General features: G+C 32.0%; 1 protein-coding gene across 1 annotated transcript in view; it reads right to left on the reverse strand.

Annotated features, from left to right (window-relative positions):
• Positions 1 to 19880, reverse strand: part of LOC129245955 (uncharacterized) — a 54990-nt gene that overhangs the window by 18384 nt on the left and 16726 nt on the right. Inside the window, exon 2 of the mRNA XM_054884413.1 lies at positions 15131 to 15770. Within this exon, the coding sequence (XP_054740388.1) occupies positions 15131 to 15593 (463 nt within the window). The 5' untranslated portion in view covers positions 15594 to 15770. The remainder of the gene's footprint in view (positions 1 to 15130; positions 15771 to 19880) is intronic.

Raw genomic sequence — 19880 nt, forward strand, 5'->3', positions numbered from 1 at the left:
TTAACTAAAACACTTATTTTTGTTTTTTCATTTTCGATGATCCTGTCAGGAGTTATGCTGACAACGCGGACGCACCTTTTTTTCGAGGGGTCACCGGAAATGACGTCACAATGAAGGACTTTCAATTCTTTTTTTTTTTTGTGAAAATTTCAGAAATTATTTTTTAAATATGTAACTATAAGACAGAAAAAAGTTTGAATTAAATAAATAATTTTTTACATAGAAAAAAAATATAATTAAAATAGACCTTTTTTTACCCGACGAAACCCATGTAACTCAATCAAGAAGAAGAGATTATCTATCGCTAGTCATTTTACTCTACACCTGAGGCAAATTTCGGCACAAGTCGATAAAATGTCGGTCGCCCTTCGGCAGGCAATGGCAAACCTTCGAGTGTATTTCTGCCGTGAAGAAATCTCCTCAAAAATAAAAATAAAAAAACATAAAAAAAACAAAAAACAAAAAAAAAACAGCCAACTGGCGTTCGGAGACAGCATAAAGCTGTAAAAACGCGGTACACAAATTAGATACAAAGCGTGATCACATTGGAGGCACTTTTTCCAATAGGGTTTTTTTGACAGATCACGCGTGACTACTGTCAAACTAATTACATAGTTTTTTTTTTAGTATTCATTGACATTCCATCATGGAAAGACTTACGCCTCAACAATGTTTACAAATCGTAAAATTGTATTACGAACATCGACACTCTGTGAAAAGTGTTCATCGCGCGCTCAGGCCAATTTATGATGTACAGCGATGAGCCCCATTTTTGTTTTAATGGCTACGTCAGTAATTACAATTGCCGTATTTGGGCTGAAGAGCAATACGAAGCTATTCAAAAACAGCCTTGACATTCAATGAAAACAACCGTTTAATGCGGCCTATGGGCTGGGGAAATCATCGGCTCATATTTCTTCAAAGACGAGGCTAGCACAAATGTAACAGTGAATGGCGAACGCTATCGACCCATGAAAAACGACTTTTTGATACCGGAAATTGAAGCCCGTGATCACCACAATATTCCGTTACAACAAGGCGGCGCTACTTCCTACATATACAGCCCGTGAATCGGTGGATTTTTTGCGCCCTCGTTTATCTCTCGTCTCGGACCAGTGGATTGGCCACCAATATGGTGTGATATCACGTCTTCGGGCTTTTATATGTAGGGGCATGTGAAGTCTAAATGCTTTCTGGATAAACCAGCTTCGATTGAGGCACTGGAAGTAAACATTACTAAAGTTATTCACGAGATATCGACCGAAGTCCTCCAGCGAGTCATTCAAAATTGGTGGTTACGCATGGCCGAGTGACAGTGCAGTTGCGGCCAACATTTGAAAGGGATTATCTTTAAGAAATAAACGTCATGGATAGTGCTACACAAAAATAATAAAGATTGCCAAATCAATTTGTAATTTTGGTGTTTTATTTCAATTTAAAATCCGATACCGCTAAATTTATAAGAATTATAAAATGTTGCAATTTTTTTGTTTAATAAAAATGTTATTTTATGCGCAGTTTTTCATTATTAAACCGTTTAATTTGATACCTTAATTTTTTCAATCAAATTTTTTTTTAAATTAATTTTTTTTCTTATATTCCTTTTTTTTATTTTTTTATTAATTCGTTTTTTAAGGCATTTTTTAAATTCATTTTTTTAATTAATTTTTTTAATATATTTTTTTAAAAAATTTTTTTAATACATTTTTTTAATACATTTTTTTAATAAATTTTTTTTAATTAATTTTTTTTTCATTAATTGTTTCTATTTTATTATTATTTTTTTATTTATCTTTTCTTTAAGTAATTTTCTATTTTATTTTATTTTTTTAATGTATGTATTTATCTTTTTCTTAACTATTTTTTTTTTGTAAATAATTGTTTTTATTTTTTGTTTGATTATTTTTTAATGCATTTTCTTAATTAATTTTTAATAATTAGTACATTTTCTTAATTCATTCTTTTTAATTATTTTTTTAATTAATTTTTTTAATTAATTGTTTAATTAATTTTTTTAATTAACTTTTTTAAATTCATTTTTTTAATAAATTTTTTATTTTGTTTGTATTTTATTTTTTTATCTTTTGCTCAATTGATTTTCCATTTTATTTTTTTAATTTATTTAACTTTTTCTTAACTATTTTTTTTTTTGTAAATAATTGCTGAGTGCTCGAACGGCCGCTTGACTGTCGGTGAAAAAGCGGATATCCTCTAGTGATATTCTCTTTTCTAAGATAGTTTTCGCAGCATACCAGATAGCGCATACTTCCGCTTGGAATACGCTACAGTAGTCGGGTAATCTAAATGATAGATTGATGTGAGGGGAATTGGAAAAGATTCCAAATCCCACATTGCCGTCTTGTTTTGAACCATCTGTATATATAATCAGAGGGCCATCGATTTCGGTTAGATTTGTCTTCCATTCTTCCCTAGTTGGGAGTGAACAGGAGAATAGCAAGGGTGGTGATGGAAGACTTACATGATAGTCTATGTCGGAAGAGATAACAGTGTTCCTGTTCAGTATGGCCGAATGGCCAAGATACTTATTCCATTTCGATATGGCATTCATGCGTGTCGCTGCTTTCGCTGTTTTAATTATTTTTTTAATTAATTTTTAAAATTAATTATTTTAATTAATTGTTTGTATTTTTTATTTATCCTTTCCTTAATTAATTTTCTATTTGATTTTTTTAAATTTATTTATCTTTTTCTTAATTATTGTTTTTATAGTAAACAATTGTTTTTATTTTTTGTTTGATTGCTTTTATTTACTTTCTTATTGTTTTTTTATTATTTTTTTATTTTTGTTTTTTCTAATATTTATTTTTCAATTTTCTTTTTATTTATTTTTAAGTTATTTTTTCTTTTTTTATTTTTTTTTATAATTAAAAAAAATTTAAATTAGTTTTTTAATTATTCTTTTAGTTATTTTTTTAATACATTTTTTTAATTATTATTTTTTAATTATTATTATTTCTTTAATTCTCTTTTTTTTTGTTTTTTTCCTTTATTATTATTTCTTTATTAATATTTATTATTTATTATTATTATTTTTTGTATTAATATTTTAATAATTTTTTTATTTTTCTTTTTGTAATTTTCTTTTTACTTTTTTTCTAACTGTTCTTTCTCGCTTTTTCTTCTTAATTTTTTTTTTAGTTTTTTTAAATTTTTTTTTTAGTTATTCTTCAGTTTGTTCTAATTAAAAAAAAATGAATTAATTGTGTTTTTACAAATTGATGTATCAAAAACTTCGCCCTTCTCATATGAATCCTGTAGCTGTTCTCACATATAATCGAATTTAATTTTTTTTCTTAATTTTGCGCTTTTTTTTAACAAATCGATACATAAAATAAAATTAAAAGAAGTGTTGACACCGTAAATTAAAAATGGCAAGTGGTTTTGGTACGCGCCCGCAAAAAAAGGCTTAGACGAAAAAAGCTCCATTTTCATTACATTACTTAAAAAAAAAAATTATTTAATAGCTTTCTCAGAATTTGTTTATTTCATTGTCCTGCTGAATAAAAATCCCTAAATTTTCTTTTTTTTCTTCCTTTACACTGGCCTAACTTTTTAAGAAGAAAATTGGCATGCTTGAGACTATGCGTTTTGGATGCTGAGTATTCTCACTTTTGAACACTTCGAAATCTTTTTGCCGAAAAAAAAGCGTACCAAATAATATTCAAATAAGCTTCCAACTCGTCGGTTAATGTTACCAGAGCGACCTGGATTTATATCTGGGCAAGGACTGTCACTTCAGCATTTATGGGAAATGTTTATGCTACTAAAAAAACTGCAACAACACATGCATTCCAGGTAGCCAAAAGGGAAAACCAACCCAGCTATCTTTTAAAGCATAACTACAAAATACTTGACAACATACGAGATAGCATTACTCGATAACCGCAAACTGTACAAGCACCACGCGTACCACGCACCCTAAAAGGCGGCTTGAAGTCCAAAATGAAAACCACTACCAACCGACCAACCAACCAACCAGTTAAGCAGCCAATCAATTGAAGAATCCAACAACTGACCGTCAGTCAAACCAAAATCTTATCACAACAAACAATTTGTGTAACTTGAGCAAACGAGCGCCGCCGCAGCTGCTGCTGCTGTTCAGAACTCCACCTTTTTGATGTTGCTGATATTTCTGACGTCGCTGATGTCGCTGCTGCCTGAAAGTTAGCATTATCACATAAATACGAGGGTAGGGGGGCTTGGTGTTTAGCTGAATGTTGGTCAGTGCGGTTGGTTGCTGGCTCAGTTGGCTTTTCGTATGCTGAGTTGGTTGGTAAAATTTCCATTTTGGTTATCTTTTGTAATGTTGCTTTTTTTTGTCTTTTGTTTTTTTTTTGCTGCTGGCTACCACAAATACTACCAAACAAGCAAAGCGAAGGTAGCCACTTAAGACAGCAACCAAGCACGTAACCCCAAAGCGGCAAAAGCGAGCCAACGGCCAAATAGGCGTTGCAAGCAAAGCAGTACTGATTGGAGAGCTAAGACTGAAATTGAAGCTGGTGTTGGTGTTGGTGCGGCTGCTGCTGCTGCTGCTGCTGTTGCCTCCGGTTGTGGAAGTTTATCACATATCGTAATCTTGTAATTACGTGTGTACCACAAATGTTAATGTTAATGGTAAAATGGCAATCAGCGCAGCGAAGTGATCGTAGTGTGGCAAGAAAAACACAGCTGCTCAAGAAAACAGGGGACGACGCAAAGGCTTGCTCGCTTGGCTGCTTAATTGTGACTACTATGCCGAGTATGGTGAGTATACTCACCTATGGCAGTATGCGAGTATGTATTTGAGTGCGCGAGTGTGCCTCTCTGCCTGCCTGCCTACCTGCCTGGCAGCCTTGCTGCACTACAAGTACGGGCGTAATTAACGAGATATCAGCGCATACCTACATTTAGCAACTTTAATGATGTGTGGAATGTTTAATGATTACAATTGCTATGCTCAGTGCGCGAAAACGAAGAAATGAATAAATAAAAATAAATTGGTGGCAAAGATAATGGAAAATAAAATTCGAAGATTAAATTCCTGCCGTAAAAGGTGCTGCGCAATTACTTAATTTTTCCATTTTAGATATGTAGATATGTATAAGTTAGGGCGGGTCGATTTAAAAATCGCTCATTGCTCTGTAAAAATCGTATTCTAGGGATCAAAATAAGAAAATTTGCCGAAGGAACCATACCTCTAAAACGAATTCTGATGTCCCCCAATTTAAAAATATCACCATTTTTGGCCTTTACATGAAAAAATCAGCTAAATGGCTATGTTTTTTCTTTATTTTTATTTATTTATAATAATATTTATTATTTATTTATAATAATATCTATTTCTTCTCTTAAGAAATTTATTTAGTCAGAGCATATGTAAACGAAAAAATTAATTTAAGAGAGTTATAGAAAAGAAACTAAAAAGTTCGACCCAAATTGGGGGACATCAGAATTCGTTTTAGAGGTATGGTTCCTTCGGCAAAGTTTCTTATTTTGATCCCTAGAATATGATTTTCACAGAGCAATGGGCGATTTTTTTGCCTCCCTACAAATCGACCCGGCCTAGTATAAGTATATATTTTTTTTTTTTTATTTCGTTTTACTATAATTTTCCTTTACACCACATCACGTCTCACCTCACGTTGAGTCGCCTTTCAAACAATTCACAAAACTATGTGGTTCATTTATAAATTAAATAATTATTATGTTAGTGTTGTTGGGTACAAGTATTTTTTATGTATTTATTATTTTTATTTTTTGTTTTTTTTGTTTTTGTTTGTTTGCTTGTTGTCAGCTTTTCGAATTTAATGATGCAAATAAACATACCACACAGATAATAATTTGCCGTTTCACGTCATTTTTCTCACATTTATTCATTCTTTATCATTTCCTTTGACGGAGGCTCATACTTTTTGACTCAAAGTACTACTTTTATTGGAGCTCTATTCAACTGGCACTGTTAAAGTGTACTAAACGTCCCATTGAAAGCTTTTGATGTTCTAAACCCCCAGGCACAAAGCAAGTTGCCACTTAAGTGAGACAGTAAGTACTTGCTTAGTGGGTACTCACTTTGCCGCTTAAATACTTTTGATGGCATATTTTATTTTTTACTTATGTTTTTTTCCACAATCCTAAACCAAAAAATGTATGTGGCTAGCACAAAGTCACACAAAGTAATGGGCACAAAGTAGTCTTAAGTAGGACTGGAAGTTATTTTTTGGTGGTCAAAAGGCGCAAAGGATGATGATTTAATGATGCACTTAAATGAATAAGATAGTGGGGATGGCTAGCAGTAAAAGACAAGACACTGAGTTGTGCATAACGAGGTGCAATAAAAAAAAACAGACAACTTTCGTGATTTAGCTGAACATAAATATACGGGGCTAAGTCAAAAGAAAATATTTCAACATATGGCAAAGCACTACAAGGGAACAAAGCACGATTTTCAACTCAAAGGAATCAAAGAATGCCGATGGAGTGTGTATGGCACTTCTAAATAAGATATAAAATTGGTAAAAAAATGTTATTTATTTATCTCTTTACTCGTAAAAAATTAGTTTTCGAAATTTCACGTCTATGCCTCACTAACCGAGCGGTTTAACTATTCCTAACTTTAAGAGGCACTTTAACAATTTTCTTTTATTCAGCTGAAAGGTAATGTAAAATTGGTAAAAAATGTTTTTCTCATGTACTCATAAAAATGTATTTTGATTCGTTTTTCCTCTAACTTTTTTTTTTATATTTTTTTATAAAGTTTTATTAATTTTTTTTATAAAGTTTTATTAATATTTTTTAATTCGTTTTTTAATAAATTTTTTTATACTTTTTTTTAAATTAATTTTTTGTATTTTAGTTCTTTTTTATTTTTTTATTTTTTTCCGTAATTAATTTTATATTTTATTTATTTAATTTGTTTATCTTTTTCTTAATTTTTTTTTTAGTAAATAATTGTTTTATTTTTTGTTTCATTGTTTTTCATTTAATTTCTTCTTGTAATTTACTTGGTTTTTTTTTCTTATATTTTTTTATTTTATTTATTTTTTTCTTATATTTTTTATTATTTTTTTCTTATATTTTTTATTTTTTTTTCTCTAATATTTTTTATTTACTTATTTATTTTTTCTAATATTTGCTCTTCAATTTGTTGTTTTTTTTTTCATTTTTTAATTTTGCTTCTAATTTAATGGTTTCTTTTTTAATTTTTATTTAAATTTTTGTTTTACTTTTTTCTGTAATTATTTTATTTTAATACATTTTTTTTTTTTTTTCTTTCTTTAATTTCTTTTTTTTAATTTTCTCTTTTTAAATTTTCTTTTTAATTTTTTTTCTCTCACTTTTCTCTTTTAACTTTTATTCTTTATTTTTTTTTTTATTTTCTTTTTTATGTTTTTGTTTTTTAATTTTTCGCGCTATGCTTTAGTTTATTGTAATTAAAAAAAAGATTAATTAATTTTGTTTTGACGAATCGATGTCTCAAAAACTTCTGCCCTTCCCATATATATTATATAGCAAAAAAAAATTAATACCACAATTTTTTATCGAATAAAGTAAGCTTTATCAGACTAGCCGATAAACTATTCCTCACTTTAAAGTACACTTTAACTTTTTTTCATTTTACCACCTGCAATGTAATGTAAGTGGGCAGGATGACTCTTCCGCATACGATCTAAGCAGCTCAGAACATCCGGACTTAGCCCAAGTATCCTCTGGGTAGCTCCCGAACAACCGTTTGAGAGCGAACTATAGTGAGAAGACGAATCAGTCAGGATATCAGGTTGTGCGCTAAGTTCGGGACCCGCCACGCAAAAATCCTTCCCTAATGAAAAACAAAACGAAACCCTGGGCTGAGAACTGCTTATTCTGATGACGATTCCTGCAAATGAACTAAGAGAAGTATGATTTAAATGGAATGTCCTTTGATGCGAAAAGTGCCTCTGTCCGGCTGGTTGATGTGCTCGTGAAAGCAAAAGCTGACATCACTGCCATTCAAGAGATGCGATGGACGGGACAAGGCAAGAAGAGCATTGAATCCGTCTACTACAGCTGCCATGTAAAGGAGTGCAAATTTGGTGTTGGAATTATAGTGAGAGAGAGACTTCGTCGCCAAGTACTGTCGTTCACTTCGGTGGACGAGTGTCTCGAACTAATCCGCATCAAAGCGAGATTTTTCAACATCTCGCTCATTTCCGCCCACGCCCCGACGGAAGAGAAGGACGATGCGACCAAAGATTTCTTCTATCAACGACTGGAACGTTCCTATGAGCGCTGCCCCCGCCACGATCAATGCCAGAGTGGACAAGGAGCAAATTTTTGGTCCCACAGTCGGAAAATTCAGTCTGCACAACGAAACATCCAGTAACGAAAAGATGCTGATCGACTTCGCTAGGGCTCGAAACATGGTAATCTGCAGCCCCAGATTCAAGTATAAAAAAAATATACCAAGCTACGTGGCTGTATCTTGATCGAAAAACGCGAAACCAGATCGATTATGTTGCGATAGATGGAAGACACGCTTCTAATCTTTTCGAGGGTCCAACATCGACTGGGATCATTAACTTGCTGCAGCTAAAATGCGCACACGCCTACTGCACAGAACGCAATTAAGGCATCAGGCGAGTGAGTACAGAGTATCCATCCAGCAGCCATCGAATTCACCTGATATGGCACCCTGCGATTTTTTTCTATTTGATCGAGTCAAAAAATTACTACGAGGAATTCGTTGTAGCAGGAGAATTGAAGTAATGGAAACATCGAAGACGGCTCTGATGGCTATATGGAAAATAGAGTTCCAGAAGTGTTTGGAGAGCTGGATCAAACGCTAGCGTGAGTGCGTTGCAGTTGATGGCGAGTACTTTGAAGACGATGACGAGTACTTTAGAAGAAGGAACTTGTATTTTGAAATTCTGAATTTCTGAATATATTCCAGGAGTTTCCACTACATGTCTACAGTGAGCCATTTCTCATATCGTAAGCCATATCATATCTTATACCGGATATAAATTCGGGTCGTTCCCATTATGTAAAACTGACTGTCGTATACGCATTTGTAGGTACAAGGTTTGGCCATCGAATGCAAAATTGTGAGAGTAACTTCGAGCATTATGTCATAGGGGAGAGAGAAAGACGAATCAAAACGAAATGTGTAAAGTGAGGTTTGTTGAACACTATCAGCCTTCCAATCAATCGTTGTTCAAACATGAACGAAGTAACATGAGCAGTGACTGCGTTGATTTTTTTGTATATCACTAATACAATCTCAGTTTTTGCCGACATCTGTCGTAAGCAAAGCGCTGTCACATCCCATGTGACGTCAGCAAATCAGTTCATTCTTTCAAAATAGCTTAGAGCCGGTTAACGGTCTGATGTGAGTATAGAACACTACTGTAGCAGCAACAACGACCGTAGATTATATAAGATAGTTTACGAAGCTTCAAAGTACTTATACTTTTGAGAGCAAAACAAGTATGCTGTTGGCGATAAACTTAAAGCTAGAAAGAAATTAGAGGAACTTAACACTTGATTTACCAGACCAGTCAAAATGAATGAAACAAATGCAACCTTCTGCGTATTTGGAAAATCGAGTTTGCACTTTTAAAGGTATATAAAGGCGGGAAACCTCATTAAGCACTTATTTTAGAGACTAATCATTTTCACCAGCTAACCTTTCGTGAACTACGGGAATGTCAATTCAGTCTCGAGCGCAAAGGAAGAAAAATCCAAGAATTAAATTCCACTTGCAAAATCGAATTAGGTTCACACCAAAACAAACTGAAAAAAAAATCTATTTATTTATTTAAAAAAAGTACATTCACAAGCTTCTTTACGATTACTGCTTACACAGCTCACTTGCAAGCTGCTTTAAAATACTGCGCTTTAAGAGGCTTTGCTGACAAAGTCTGGAGATACTAGCAAAGAAATTAAATTCCAACCAACATTCACAACAAATGTGGTGGCAGCATACAAGGACGTCACGCGGAGGAGACATCGGCATCAACATAGCCTGTCATTGACATTGCGCAAAGGGCATTCTATCTTCATACATACACATATACATATGTATTTGTAGGAAAAAAAACTACAAGAGAAACAAACGAATAAGAAATCAAAAAGGGAAAAGGCGCTTTGTGGAAACGTGTCGCTGGAAAAAAATGCCAAACAGTGAAAAATAAAAAATAAAAAGGCAAACAAACAGTAAAAGCATTTCGAAAGTGCAAAAGATCTTTGCGGCACACGAGAGAAAGCACACAGCCACACGGCGACGGAGGGGGATAAAATGTGTGTAGGTACAAGAAGACAAGGATGTGCGAGTACTACGACATACATGAAAAATGCATGCAAGAAGAAAAAAGCGGCTTTGTGCGGTGCCGATGCATTTAGGAATGTGCATACATACATACTTTTACGTTTGTGGCCGTATGTATGAGTATGAGTGTGACGGAGTGTGCTATGTAAGCACACCACTCCGCACCGCTTCATTATTCCCTTTTGCGAATGCGTTGCGTGCATTGTCGTTGTCCTTGTCACCAAAAGCAGCAACATCAAAGCCATGCCACGTTGGCCTGTTTGCCGCAATTTTCGCTGACTACATTTTTTCTCCGAATATACTTTCTTTCGACAACTTTAAATAGGTTTTTTTATAATTTTTTTTTATTTTATTTTTTTTGGCTTTTTTTTCGCTATTTTTTTCATATTCACACATTACGCTACTCCAGTGACTGACACTCTGACTGGATGTCTGACTAGCGGATCACTGGATGTCTGGCTAACTGATTGCTTAGCTGCCGCCATCGGAGGTGCCGACAGTTGAATGGCGTGTAGTCTACTTTTAGGCGGTTAATGCTGGCTTTGCAAGCGCGTGATAAGGGGAAGCAGAAGAACACGGGAATTTAAATTTACTACCGACGACTTTGTGTCACATTTGTTTTTTTTTTTGTCGCACTTTTACGTTACCTCGCTTTTACGAATGCAGAGAGCTTTCATTTGCTGATATTGTCGGCGGCAATCGGTTTCGGTGTTAGAGATGGTAGTGGAGAATACATGTCTCTATGCTGTTGTGTATGTGCTGTGCAATTATGTATGTGGGTATGTAAGCCAATGTCCTTTACACGGCTTCAATGGTGCAGTGTTGGAATTTGTAACAAGCAGCACTGAGAGTGTACATGAAAAGGGATGTACTAAGATAAGCTGTTGATTTAATTTTTGCTACACTTTTTTTTGTTCATTCCTATCAATTCACATGCAACGGTGTGAGGTATTTTTTGGAATCGCATGGAAATCCTTTGTATTTTGTATACTTGTCGTAAAATCATTTTAAGGCCCTCAACAGTGATGACAATAATAAGGGGCAAGACCACACGGAAATTGAAAAAGAATTGTTTTTATTTTTGGTTAATTTTAAAGTGAATGCTTTTAAAATAAATAAGTAGGTTTTCCATAAAAATATCTAAGAAATTAGAAATTTTATGATTATTTGAAGACAACGCTGCAGTAGAACGCACAGCGGCCCAATTTTGTTTTTAGTATTTTTTGCGTTTTGCTCAAAATCAAATTTTTCTAAACCATTTTCCACCGATTGGCCATAAAATTGAAAATTTTCTTAATTTTTTCGTTGGTTAACTCAAAAAAATTTTGTAAATTTTCTTTAAAACTTTTTATATATTTTCTATAGAACGTTTTATATATTTTTGATAAAAGTTTCTAACTATTTCATTTAATTTTGTACATTTTTTTACTAATTCTTTAGCAAACAAAATAATTTAAATAGGTCTATGAATAAGTTCGTGCGGTTTTTTTTCGAAATTTGAATTTCGGATCATTCCCATGGCTTTTAAACGTTTGGAAATGGTTGATTGATCAACTCCCAAAGTTTTTGCAACCTCTTCTTGCGTTTGAGCCGGATCTTGATCGAGCAATTCCTCCAATTCGGTATCCATGAACTTTGGCGGCGCGGCCAAAATCACCACTTTTAAAGCGTGCAAACCACTTCTGGCACGTTCGCTCAGCTAGAGCATGCTCACCATAAACTTCCACCAAGATACGATGACTTTCGGCTGCTTTTTTCTTCATATTAAAAAATTCCCCGCAAAAACACATTATTTGGCACGAAATTCGACATTTTCAAGTGTGGTAAAAATATTGTTGTTTACGCTTCAAATAAAAAACTTATACTGACGTTTGTGCCTTACGACAGTAGCTCTCCAATGAATGTTTGGAAATGTGGATCGATGGAATAATAATCAAGTTACGCCATCTGTTGTAAAACCGCACGAACTTTTTTTTTATGCAATTTTCGTCAGTTTTTAAGCGTTCTGTGCTATATTTTTAAGTTGTATTTGCCACTTTGTTAGGTCATCATCAAATTATGCTGAAATGGCAGCTGCCCTATACCCTGCAGTTATTAATAAATATTTCCTTGAACAATTCGCACTTCTGCTCATTCAGTACTAAAGAGACTATCAAATTTTTTCACATTTTCCTGAAATTCTTACTTTTTTCATTGTTTAACTTAAAAAAAATTTAGAAATTTTCTATACAACTTTTTAAAAATCTTCTATAAAAAGTTTTAAAAATCTTCAATAAATCTTTTTAATTAAATCTTCTATAAAACTTTTTAAAAATCTTCAATAAACCTTTTTAACTAAATCTTCTATAAAACTTTTTAAAAATCTTCTATAAACCTTTTTAACTAAATCTTCTATAAAACTTTTTAAAAATCTTCTATAAACCTTTTTAACTAACTGCTAAACTTTATTTTGTAAATTTTTTACTAACTCTTTAGCAAACAAAATAATTTAAAAAAAATGTTCTTACTTTTTTCATTGGTTAACTTAAACTTTTTTTATAAATTTTCTATACAACTTTTTATATATAATATTTTCTATAAAAGTTTCCAACTGTTTAACTAATTTTTATAAATTGTTTACCAACCTTTCATTAGCAAGCAAAATAGTTTTAAAAAAAAATTTCTTACTTTTTTTATTCTTTAACTTAAACAAATTTATAAATTTTCTAAACAACTTTTAATAAATTATCTAAAAAACGTGTTAACTAACTACTTAACTTAATTTTATAATTTTTTTTACCAACCTTTTAGCAAAAAAAAATTATTTAAAAAACTTTTTCTTACTTTTTTCATTGGTTAACTTAAAAAAAATTTAAACATCTTCATAAAACTTTTAAAAAATCTTCTATAAACCTTTTTAACTAACTGCTAAACTTTATTTTGTAAATTTTTTTACTAACTCTTTAGCAAACAAAATAATTTAAAAAAATGTTCTTACTTTTTTCATTAGTTAACTTAAATTTTTTTCATAAATTTTCTATACAACTTTTTATATATATTTTTTATAAAAGTTTCTAATTAACTATTTAACTTAATTTTGCGATTTCTTTACTAACTCTATAGCAAACAAAATAATTAAGAAAAAGGTTCTTACTTTTTTCATTGGTAAACTTAAACATTTTTTATAAATTTTCTTTATAACTTTTTATAATTTTCTATAAAAGTTTCTACTAAAACTGTTTAACTTAATTGTATAATTTTTTTTTATATGGTCTATGAATAAGTTCGTGCGGTTTTTTTTCGAAATTTGAATTTCGGATCAATCCCATGGCTTTTAAACGTTTGGAAATGGTTGATTGATCAACTCCCAAAGTTTTTGCAACCTCTTCTTGCGTTTGAGCCGGATCTTGATCGAGCAATTCCTCCAATTCGGTATCCATGAACTTTGGCGGCGCGGCCAAAATCACCACTTTTAAAGCGTGCAAACCACTTCTGGCACGTTCGCTCAGCTAGAGCATGCTCACCATAAACTTCCACCAAGATACGATGACTTTCGGCTGCTTTTTTCTTCATATTAAAGAATTCCCCGCAAAAACACATTATTTGGCACGAAATTCGACATTTTCAAGAGTGGTAAAAATATTGTTGTTTACGCTTCAAATAAAAAACTTATACTGACGTTTGTGCCTTACGACAGTAGCTCTCCAATGAATGTTTGGAAATGTGGATCGATGGAATAATAATCAAGTTACGCCATCTGTTGTAAAACCGCACGAACTTATCCATAGACCTATTACTAACTTTAGCAAACAAAATAATTTCAAAAAACTCTTAGTGCTCCCATTTGCATAACTTTTGTGTTTTCAAAAAAGGCTACGTCACTTTGTGAATAATTTTTCAAGCTTTCAAATAAGCCTGTACTCAATTGTTTCAAGTAGTGCATCTTTTCCCAGACATCATTCTCGTTTATAAGGATTTGTTCTCGATAAAATGTGTGTCCGGGAAACTGCCACTTGCGGTTTCGAAAAATTATGAAGATAATCGAACTGAAATACTGACTTATAAACTTTCCAACGATTCACCATGCAAATCGGATCAATAAATTTTTACTTTTATAAGGTTTAGAATCTCTTGATTTGATCAGGGATTTAGGTCATGCACAAAATTTGGACGAAATCGAAGGCCATGCTGCAGGAAATCACCGCTTTTTGGTTCATTTAATATCGCTTCTCTACACATGGCTGAACATTTAAAATTGTTTTAAATTTTTTTTTCAAGTCTTGAGTTCTACTTTTTCAAGAAAGTTTATTTAGGGTTTTTCGATGGCTGCCCTCCGTTTATAATTTAAGGCATAACAAACCTAGTTTAAGAATTGCGGCACCTATTACCGTGAAAGAGTGTATAGTGTACTTATATTCATTACATGAAATGTTGGCATTCAAACTACCAAATTTTAAAACAGAAACAAAACTCATGTAGATTTTTTTTCACCTCGTATGAAAATACCTTGGAGGTTTGTATAATTAAAACAAAAATTGTTGGCTCAAATAAATTACTCTAAGAAATTGTATTTGACATGATTGCAGTATTTCAATAGCGTCCAGTATTCTGACAAAACAATATTTGTGATAACTGAAATAAATCACAAAAAATCTCATTGGAAATGATCTCAGACTGAACCGAAACGGGTTACTGTACAAAAAAAAATGTTTTATCTTTAAAAGGCTTATTGCACTTTTGAGCGCCTATCACTATAAATTACTCACAACATTCTGCATAAATCATTGCAGAAACTAAAATAAACCAAAAACTTAAACGAGATTCTTATGAAACTTCATAAACACTTACCATTTTTAATTTGTAGACTATCACCAATAAAACAGGTAATTAAGAGCGATAAAAGCAATAACCAATTGACGATGCGGCCACCACTACTAACTCTCTTACTGCTCTGATGAGAATAATGAGAAATTCCATGGCAGCAACTACAACTACTTGCTGCGATTATATGCCGACTTGGCTGCTGTTGTTGCTGATGACACCTGTTGTTGTAGGCACTTCCGCTCACAATGCTGACTTTATTATTACATCGTCGTTGTCTCAGGCGAGAACAACAACAGTGACAACGACGACGACATTGCCGAGCAGCAATATTCGCATTTACTATAACATTTGATATTGTTTTTATACAAGTATTTGTTGTATTTGTATATATTCTCGTTTTATTCGCAACGCATTTTGGGTCTTCTGTTTTTGTTGTTGTAATTGTTATTGCTGTCCTGACGGCTTCTAAAAATGGCTCTGTAGCCATCGCTTTCAGGTATTAAACATAGACTTTACGCAGAGACACTTTCACACACACTTGGAAAATGGGCAATGAATGGCAAGCGATAGTAATTTTCGTGATTTGTTAAATTCTTGTTTTTTGCTAATATTGAAATCGTTAATAAATTTGTAGATCCGTTGAAAAGCTTTATTTATATGGCAACTGGAAATAAGAAAGAAAATATATATTTCGAATGAGTAAGAAAATTGTATTTAATTAAAAATAAAAAATAGCACAAAATTCTACATGCGTGTAAACAAAAAATACGTGAGGATAAATAAAAAAAAAATAAAAGGAGCTTACAGCAATTTATTGCAAAATTCTCTCTTCCACTGTCAAACACTTGCAACTCATTAACCAAGTAGAATAGAAAATTCGATAAAGTGAGCAAAAAACAAAAAATTATTTTTCGTTTGTGACGCCAGCACGCCATGTTTTAGATATCAAAAGTAGAAAAAAGTAAACAAAGAACGAAAAGGAGAAAGCATAAGCAGTAATTTTGCACGTCGTGAAAAACAAAATTCTAGATCTGATTTTGCTCTTGTGTTTGCAATTAACTACATTTGATTCCAATTGTTAAATTTACAGGTTGCTGTAGTATTTGAGAACATACTTAGATGTGGTTTTAATTTTTCTTTTTTAGATACGACATGGACGACTACAACTTAAGTCAAACAATTAAAAGACATGCAGTTATCGTCGCCGAATGTGCGAATGTGCAAATCACACCGATTTAGAAATCAATCTCTAATTTTCTTAAGTGGGCCCGTTCACTCCTTCATAACCGATTCTGCATAATTTATTCAACAAATGCCAGCGATCATTGGTGAGCGTCCTTCAAAATCAATTAGGGCCCTTACGACGGAACTTAATGTTTTTGAGGGACTTTTCCGTCGAGTTGTGCGTGGCATTTTTAAAATCACAAAATTTTCTCGCCAGGTTACACTTAGTAAACATTTCGTATGCAATGAGCCAGCATTGGAGAAAAAGCGCCGTAAATAGTAGTTTATCTAAAAAAACATGGTATTTTGTATCAGGAATGAAGACAGAATGAATTATATTGAATACTAGCAAACCCGGCCCCCTTCGCTGGGCACACTAAAATAGAATAGATATGGTTTAGAACAGAAAATATATGGTTTTCATATTATTTCTTTCTTTATTCTTTATTCAAGCGCTTTGGCATAAACAATATTTTTTGTTTTTCTATTTGTTTTTGAGTAAATATAAAATATAAATTGAAAATCAGGAAAAAAGAAGATTGTTTTTAAATTTCAAATCAACGCATATGAATAACTAAGAAACAATCGTCTTTTTTCCTGATCATCCATGAATTTTTCGTTTCAATTTATATGTTTTATTAAGCATTGGAGCTTTTTTAACCATTATCCATTTATATTTTTCAAAAAAAAAAACGAAAAAAAAAATTTTTTCCACGAACACATAATTTCATTCGGATTTCACATTAAATTCTCAAATTTCGTAAGAAATTATTCACTGTTCCAAAATCCACTCCAAAAAAATTCACAAACAATTTTTACATGTTGCACTTACGTTTTTTCCTTATGGCATCCAAATCAGAAAGAAATATTGACACATTGTAACTCACACTGTCAATTTGACAGTTCAGTTCCGCCCCAAGCGTTAAAAAAGTAAGCGACATTATGGCTGGCTCAAAAGAACGCTGTACCCGTTGCCACTGCTTCGAATTACAACCAAACTTTACGAAACCCATTTTCAATACTTACTTAACAATGTGCATAAGTTTGGTTTAATTCGGTGCAAAGACACGGCGGGTCCACGTTTTGGCATATATTTCGAGACCCTAGTCATCAATAGGTATGAAAATTACCCCGTATTAAAGCACTTATCAACAGCTTTCATTTGATACCCCTATTGTACATACACAACCAAAGGTTACCCGGGTCCACGTTTTGACCTATATCTCGAGACCCCAGTCACGTAGCTGCATGAAAAATACTCTGTACTAAAGCATTCACCAACAGCTTCACTTTGATATTCATATTGTACATACACATCCGAAGGTTACCCGGGTCCACGTTTTGACCTATATCTCGAGCCCTATCCACCAATTGGTAACCAAACTATACGGAAACCATCTTCAATACCTTCTTAACAATGTATGTAAGTTTGGTTTAATTCGGTGCAGACACGGCCGGTTAGCGAACACACACAAAAAGTTGACTTTATTTTATATATAAGATTTTTTTCAGTTTGTGTCCGAAAAATCCAAATATCTTATGGAACCCTATTTTTTTCCAAAATAAAATGTAATCCATGTTACTCGTAGATAATGTAGTTTTCGAATGGTGAAAGAATTTTTAAAATTGGTCCAGTAGTTTTTGAGCCTATTCGTTACAAACAAACAAACAAACAAACAAACAAAGTTTTCCTCTTTATAATATTAGTATAGAAAAGGGTTTTAAATTGTTAGGTTTTTCTTTTAGCCACGCATATTTACAATTTTTTCCTTATATTAAATTTTCACCTCCACTTGTTGAGTCTAGTGTGCCGCCTACAGGAAACCTATTTAATTTAAGTATGACTTTTTGGATAGTGAAAAATACCTACTGGTTTTGAAACTAATTAGCTAAATTTTTTTTTTATGAAAAATTGTAAATTCAAAACTTTAACGGCTGCTTGTTTTTGACTGACATACTTGGGTTCAAATTTTATTTATGATTTTTGTTGATATACCCTTTAAATAAAAACAGACTCCTGAACTAAAATCTGAAAAAGGGGAAATGCAAGCAAAAAAAAAAGTGTAAATAACAAAAAATTTAAAAAAATAAAATAAATTACCAAAATAATTAAAAAATATATATATAGGGTGATCAATTAAGAGGAGTTTTTTTCATTTGCGTTTTTTTTACAGATCGCGCGCGAGTTGTGGCAAACTGTCATCGTGGATTTGTTGAACAGCGTTTGGCATTTCATCATGGAAAGACTCACACCGCAACAACGTCTACAAATTGTTCAACTGTATTATGAAAATCAGCGTTCTGTGCCATACAGCTCGTGAAACAATGACTTTATTGAGAAGTCATTTCGGAGAGCAGCTGATTTCACGTTTAGGACCAGTGAGTTGGCCACCAAGATCTTGTGATATCACACCTTTGGACTTTTTTCTTTGGGGATTCGTGAAGTCCAAGGTCTATGCTGATAAACCAGCTACGATTGAAGCTCTGGAAGCCAACATTACGCGTGTTATTCACGACATACCAGTCGAAATGCTCGAACGAGTGATTGAAAATTGGACCTTCAGAATGGACCACCTTAAGCGTAGTTGCGGCCAACATTTGAATGAAGTCATATTCAAAAAGTAAATGTCAAAGAATGTCCTTTCAAATGATAAATAAAGGTTTTGAACATAATTTACATTTTTGTTTTTTTTTAACTATTGAAAAAAGCACCTCATGATTGATCACCCTATATATTATAAAAAAAAATTAAAACAAAAAAATGTAAAACACAAATTAAAAAAAAATAATATAAAAAAAAATTAAAACAGAAAAACTAAATAAAATTAAAAAAATTAAAACAAAAACTAAAAATATTTATTTCCCTTTATTTTGAGTGTTTAATTTATTTTGAAATAATAACAATAAGTTATTTTAAAATAAATTTTATTTATTATTTATTACATTTAATTTATTATTTATTTTTAAAGAAATCTATTATTATTTAAAAAAATATATATAAAATAAATAATAAATGTATTTTAAAATAAGTAATAAAAAAAATTATAAAAGATTATTTTAAATTATTTTAATTTGATATTTTAAACTATTAAAATTATATTTATTATATGTTAGTTATTTTAAAACAAATTTAATCAAATGCCAGTAAAAAATATATATTTAAAATAAATGTATGTAAGTAAAATGAAAACGGTTAAGTTTGAGCATCATTTCACACGAGTACAGCTAAATTAATTAATCCGGTAACCCCGTATATTTTCTCACAGAATTAAAGCGAATCTATACAAGTTGTTGTTATTCCATCAGCTGATTTTTTCCCCTGAAATTTAACAACAGCCCTCCAAATTGCTGTGTATTTTCAGAGTCGGTATCACATTGTATAGATCCGCCTTGCTTAGAATTTGAAATACCATTTCAGTTTATATATAATATATTAATTTCTACCTGCATCCATACATACATACATACATATGTGCATACATCGATATTTGTCACTAAAGCTTTTGCAAACTATAGTCTCCTGTATTTTCTTGTGCGCAATAGATAAAAA

This window comes from Anastrepha obliqua, chromosome 4, assembly GCF_027943255.1.
Source record: "Anastrepha obliqua isolate idAnaObli1 chromosome 4, idAnaObli1_1.0, whole genome shotgun sequence".
NCBI classification, from domain to species: domain Eukaryota; kingdom Metazoa; phylum Arthropoda; class Insecta; order Diptera; family Tephritidae; genus Anastrepha; species Anastrepha obliqua.